This window comes from Leishmania panamensis (genome assembly GCF_000755165.1).
Source record: "Leishmania panamensis strain MHOM/PA/94/PSC-1 chromosome 29 sequence".
NCBI classification, from domain to species: domain Eukaryota; phylum Euglenozoa; class Kinetoplastea; order Trypanosomatida; family Trypanosomatidae; genus Leishmania; species Leishmania panamensis.
Genome location: NC_025875.1, coordinates 734,777 through 741,301, shown reverse-complemented (window position 1 = coordinate 741,301; position 6,525 = coordinate 734,777). Strand labels below are relative to the sequence as shown.

Here is a 6,525-nt window from a genome sequence, read left to right as displayed (position 1 = left end):
CTCTTTTTCTTCTCTTTCATAGGGCCTTTATTCGTTAGGCGCGCTGAATTGTGAAGAGGCATACAAGGCAAGAAAAAGCGGAATAGGCGAAATGGGGGAGACGAAGTGTGCGTCAGTACTGACACGCCTTCCTCAGGTTCGCCTTCACAAAATACCATCGTCTCCTTCATAGCGGGTCGAATGCGTATCCGCCGGCTTTTTATTTATTGGGGGGGTTGAGCGAGTCTGCATGCGCTCCTGTGTTACCACGCTGGTGTTGTATGGTGCTCTTCCCTACCCCTTGACTGGATGTCGTCGTGCTTTTCCCTCCTCCGTGCCCTTCGTCTTTCGGGTGTTGGGTGAGGAGTGGCTGCCAGCTGTCGTGGTACATGCGCCGCTGTGCGCTTTCGCTCGCGCTCTCTGGGAGCGTAAGTGCAACAAAGTATATAATGCCACGCTCTGGCGAAATGCATAAGAAGCGCCACAGGCGGCCAACGGGATCTGCGGAGACATGTGTATCCGTGCAGGGCTGTGTTGAAGAAGGTTGCCGACACGTACCTCCATAAATAAACACAAGCAAGCAACAGGTAGTGGGGCACACAGCTCTGCTGTACATGCAGCGCCTCGGCCGCCATATTCATAGGGAACCAGCAAATTACCAAAGAACGTGTTGACCAACTCCGGTCGCTAAATCTGAAGCTGGATAGCCAACTAAGGCAAGAGGGGTGGTAAGGAAGCAAGGAGCGCATAACATCTCTTCGACTACTCTTGTGATCTTTCTGCCATGCGGTGGCCACTGTGCTTGAGTGAGCACTCCAGGCGGGAGGGAATTCGTTTCTTCGCTACAGCTGAGTGAGGTGCTTGTCAGCTCTTCCACAGAGTGACACTCAATGCGGCTGATGATTATCGGTCGCCTGCAAGGGGCACGTTTCCCTGAGCCTTTCTTTCGTGCACTCTCCGCCTATCACTCCAAGCCCCTTTTCTCGCCCATCTCTTAACTCATTACCCCCTTCTTTTTCTTGCTTTTTCGGTTTGGCATCCGCACCGACAGCGGGGCATCCCTTTAGCCACTGTGAATTGGAACACGATGACAAAGTGGACAGGCACGCAAAATCCTTAAAGCCAGAGATGCCGGCGCCCACTGCATGAATGGAGGACCTCGTCACCGGTTTCGGGCGCCAGGCCGACATCCCCGTTGGCCCATGATATACCTATGCGGCATTCCGAGAGAAGAGCTACACGGCAGAAGCCATTTCACACTACCGAACAAAAGGGACGCCGAGCTTACGGAACGGCAGACGACCATCCTCTCCCAGTTGCGCACGGGCACCTGCCCGCACTTTGGATTCCTGCAGCGGCGGGATGACAGGCGGTGACAGCACCGAGTGCAGATGGTGTGCTGCCTACTGCTCCGCTGACACTGTGGTGCCCCCAACCACCTGCGCTTGCCACGAGAACGTCCGACTCCGCGCTGTGCCCGATATGCCACGCGTGATTGGCGCGCCGCTCGAGGCTTGAAGCACACCTCGTTTCAGACTGAGATATTGCATGCAGTGGCCTGGTGACGCGCCTCTCTCTCGTACTGCATGGGGCTCCCCGTTGTGTGCCTGTCGCTGCCCCTCTGCGGCCCCTCAGCACGACAAGCCGTGGGCTCTTTGTGCGCCGGCACGTGCCTCTCCACGAGCCCCCTCTGCCTGCCACACCCGCTGCTGGCACAGACTCATGGCAGCGTCCCGCCTGTCGCGGCCCATGCCTGCACGCCCTCCGCGGCATCGGCGGAAATAGCGGATAAGGCCCCCAGGCAACAACGCGGTCCTGAAGCGCAGGCCCCGTGCGGCTGGCATGGTGTGCCGCATCCATCCAGGACCCGCAGAGGCGAGCAGTGCACGAGTGGTGGGTGGGAGCGGCGCGCTGCGATGCGGACGAGCCAGCCCCAGTGGGCATGCGCGCGAAGCGTGCGGCATCGCCGTGGTGCTCTTATAGATATGGCTATTACTGTCATCTCTCTGCTTGTGTGCGTGAGTGTGAGTCTTTCCGTTGTAGCGTACTTTGTACCTCCCGCCGTCTCCTTCTTTCTCTTATCCTTTCGTTGTGTCCTCTCTTCTTTGCATGGGACTGTGGGGGTTTCCAGTCGCGTGTAAATGCGACCGCTTCACGCACGGCATCACAAAGTACGACGCCTTCAATTGTGCACTACGTGCTGGTGAGTTTGTCTACTACGTGCAAAGCCAGTCGATGTGCCTTAGACAGCTTTGCTGGGGCGAGGGACTAGCCGACTGCAGGGCCCACCTCCCCAACTTATCGGATGGATGTGGAGTTCATCTCTGACTGAGACAAGGGGGTGCTGGGGTTTCTTCCTTTCTGCCTCTTCACAACATTCAGTGACGGGTGCCGTGATGAGAACCGGACTGGTCAGGCGGGGGCACTGACAGTCCTGTGACAGCATTGAACTACGAATGACATGGTGCCTCTGCGAGCCGCCGTACGTGGGGTAGCACTGTGGCCTCAACGCCTCGGATGTCGAAGCGCGCGCACAGCAACTGAACGCGCTACCGATCTGGGGTATACATTTGTGGACGAAGGGGAATCTGGCTTGGTGGATGCCACGGCCAGCGATGACGGCGGTGGAGGCGCGACTGCCTGTATTACTCACGTGCCCTCTCGGCAACGTTGACCGTGTCAGTGCAATGACATTGCCCGGGTGCCGCTCGTCGTGAAGGGTGTCATCGAGTCCTCCCTTCCTCAGTACCCACCCCCAACGGCAACGTTTCTCTGGACGGGACAGGCTTGCTCAGTTGGTGGAAGTCAGCTCGAGGGGGGCAAGGCTGAGGCTTACTGCGTGGCTGTAAGCGGGAGAGCGCATGGATGGACCAGTGCGTGGGACCGTTTTCAGTCTGTCGTTGGGTGTCTGCCGCGCAGGTGCGGGGGAGTTTAAATGGAGGCCCGACTTCGCTGCAAATCGTCGCCTTAGCACTGCCAGCGTGTTTGCTGAAACTCGATGCTGGCACTGCTTCAAGCAGGGTACTCCCACGGCGTGGCAGTCATTACTGTTCTCTTTTGGCATGTCCATTGACAACAATCGCACCTCCATCGCCACCACACCACTCTCGCTGGCAGCCTTCACCTCAACCCTTCATCGGCCTCTGGGATCTCAACTACGGCGCTGACGGGCCGGAAATCGAAGGTACGGTACCGCTGCTGCTACCGGCGCACGTACGGCTACCACCACCGCCACGGCGGTGCAGTCGCAGCCCATCACGCTCACACTTCTCTCGCTTTTCTGGAAAGCAACGTGCGGCGCTGTGGTAGCAAAAGGCTGCTCTGGGTGGGGTAGTAGTGGCTCAAGGAGTAGTGTTGACGTGTGTGGTACAGGTATTCTCCAATAGCACCACCGGTACCGCCCGCAGCGCTTTGACGCCGTCTGCCTGCACCATCAGTTCAGGAGCACCTGTGGCTGTGGAGTGCTGTCGCGTCGCCCGAGCTCACACGCTGAACGGTCAGCAGCTGATGGAGCACGTCATCCTAGGGTCACCGGATACGCAGCACTGATCATGGAAGGCTATACCCCTTGTTGTCTGTATCGTCACCTGTATCGGCGTTGCAGGCGGTGCTCTACGAGCTTTAGTCCCACAATATACTTCGCAGGCATGTCGCTCAAGCAACTATAGCTGTGGACCTGAAGGGCAAAGACGTTCCTGGGATGCAGCCAGGTATTTAGCAGCACACCTAACGAGTATAGTGAGGGTAATCTAGCTGTGGTAGGTGGAAGAGGAACAGAAAGGTGCGAGTGTGCGTGGCCGCGCGAAATTGTGCTCTTCGTGCCGAAGAGTGGCAGTATCTCATTCGCTCGCGTCGGTCACACAGACGCCCCTCTCTCTCTGCGTGCGTTTGCAGGCATATGTGGCCGTATGTACGGCGATTCTTCAGCTCTTTCACTGTGTGTGTGTGTGTGTGTTTATCTTTCCAGATCACCGACAGTGGTGTTACAACAGCAAGAGGAATAGCAGTATGACACACACACACACACACAAGCGTGAACTGAGAGCTCAAGACAACAACACGACAAGAGGAGAAAGTACACTTTGTGTTTTGATCCCCAGCCCCCCAAAGCGCATCATAATGCCCGTATTCTTCGCTCAGTACCTTGTGCCTCATGAAGTCCCTGCTAGTCTGTTTGACGTCCACACATGCTCTTCTTGACGTTGAAGGGTTCATGAGTCACATCGAGCGCCACCTTTAAGGAAGGCGGAAGCAGAGAAGAAGAAACGCTCCCCGCCGCCCTCTCCGTCCTGAGCGTGTCACCTCTTTTTCCCTTTCTGTGACGAGCACTCCCCCCTGTTCCCATCTCGTAGTGAGTGCTTGCTTCACTTTCATATGAGTAACGACTCTCTCTTTCTCTCTCTCTCTCCCTCGCTTGCTCCCTCTATTTAGTCCTCAGTTTATTCGCCTCTCATCACTAAGCGAAGAACAAGCGGCAATTGAATTCTGGATTGTCCCCTCGGTGGCGTGTAGCCGATACGCTTTCTGCTCCTTTACCTGTTGTGCGTCGATAACCGCCCCTCAAAGGTACGCATACCCACAAGTCCAGGTGCGTACACCAATCGAGCTTACGTGCTGCTGCTGTTGTTGCTCTTGCCCTCGCTTTGCTTCGCCGCGCTCGCTCCTTTTCTTGCCTTTCGTTCTTTCTTTTGCCATTTCCGTCTTCTTCTTAATCTGACTTTTCCTTGCTGCTTACGCTGTCTTGTCTGCTTCCCCGCCCCCGCCCCCGCCCGCGTCCCACCGTCTCCGCTTTTTTTTTTCCCTTTCGTTTGACTCTTTTGCGGTTGTCGATCGCACACGCTTCACCTCCCCCCTCTCTCTAAGTTGCTACGACTGAATCCCTCTTTCTCTCGTATTTTACTGCCGCGCTTGTTTTCTAGTGCCCCTCAGAGTACCCAACACCTCACCCATACAGACATACACGTGGGTGCATCTAAGGATTGAGAAGACACCTTCGACAGCGGGGAAGACGATGCCGTCTTTGGGGTTACCCAGCATTCGTGAGGACATGAGCAATACAGCGGCGGAGGAGCTCCAGCAGAGCACCGACCGTTTTCTCAATGACGCGTCCCCGGCGGAGGAATCGCGGCAGATCGCGCTGCAGTCCGAGCCGGTGGTGCTGCGCTTGCATCACATCGGCAAGAGCTACCCGATTGCCGACTCTGATGAGCGAGTTGTGGCGCTTAAGGACATTACGCTGGATGAGGCAGACAATTCCACCGCGGAAGCAGCGGCACAGAAAGCCTCCAGTGTGGGGCCCCTGCAGCGCGGCAATCTGCCCCTGCCGTTCGCACCGGTGCGACGCGGCGAGTTTATCATGATCCGTGGCCCTAGCGGTGGTGGCAAGACAACGCTATTAAACATCATTGGCACCATCGATTCCTGCACCGAGGGCACGATCGAGCTGAACGGACGTATCATCAGCAAGGACACTAAGGAACATGTACTGGCAGACATCCGCCTCAAGTCCCTCGGCTTCGTATTCCAGACGTTTAACTTGATCGCAACAATGACAGCCGCGGAGAACGTGGAGCTGCCCATGACGCTGCTGGGGAATATGTCGCCGAAGGACATGCGGCTGCGGTCTCGCCAACTGCTCACGCTAGTCGGACTGCGCAACCGCATCAACCACCTCCCCTCCGAGCTCAGTGGTGGCGAGCAGCAGCGCGTGACAATTGCGCGGAGTTTGGCGAACAACCCGTCGCTCCTCCTCCTCGACGAGCCGACCGGCGACCTGGACACGACTAACACAATCGAGGTGATGGATCTCCTTATGCGCATTAACCGCCGTACGAAGACGACGTGCATCATGGTCACACACAATCCTGACATAGAGTGCTATGCCGACCGCATCCTCTACGTGAGCGATGGCCGTTTTGTCAAGGAGGTTTTCAACACCTTGCCCACGTGCCTCAACCTGGAGGCTTACACCAAGTACCTGGCCGCCAAGGAGAAGATGATCACTGGCCTCAACGAGAGTGGGATCGAGGGCGACAGCGACCCAGATACCGTAATGGCGGCGATAGCTGGAGCCATCGCCGGCAAAAACGACAGGGATTATGAGAATCTGAAAACAGACTCCAGCAGGGCGACGGCGAAGACTCTCAGCGAGATGCAGTTAGCGCACTTCTCTGTGAGGCCTGCCATGTCACTCTCGGGAACCGCGCGCCATCCCGGCTCTCCGGTCACCGCCATGTCGCCAACCATGAACAGCGCCGCTGTGCCCTCTGTGGCCACCTCTTTGCAGCTGCATCGGGAGGAGAGAGAAGCCCACAACGAGCTGTAGCGCTCAAGTGCCACCACGGCATCTGGCCATGACTGTGCGTGTACCAGGAGGGGGGGTGCCTGCGCACCCATCCCCACGCCGCGCCAAAAAGCCCTGGGCACATATGGTCAGTGGCGCGAAAAGGAGGGGTGATAGGAGACACTGACGCCCTCCTCTCGTTTTCCTGTGCCTTTTTGGTTTTGTGAGCGCGCACGCCGTACTCGCGGACATCCCCCTCCCCC

At 57.3% G+C, this 6,525-nt stretch overlaps 1 protein-coding gene across 1 annotated transcript, besides 1 other annotated feature; it reads left to right on the top strand.

Moving 5' to 3' along the window:
• The first annotated feature begins 1,040 nt into the window (after positions 1-1,040).
• Positions 1,041-1,947: a repeat region.
• Positions 1,948-4,990: 3,043 nt separating this feature from the next.
• On the top strand, positions 4,991-6,304 carry LPMP_291710 (ABC transporter, putative; the record flags this gene model as incomplete). Its single annotated transcript, XM_010702474.1, has 1 exon — positions 4,991-6,304. One exon carries the CDS (start codon positions 4,991-4,993, stop codon positions 6,302-6,304), a length of 1,314 nt encoding a protein of 437 aa, XP_010700776.1.
• Positions 6,305-6,525: the final 221 nt, after the last annotated feature.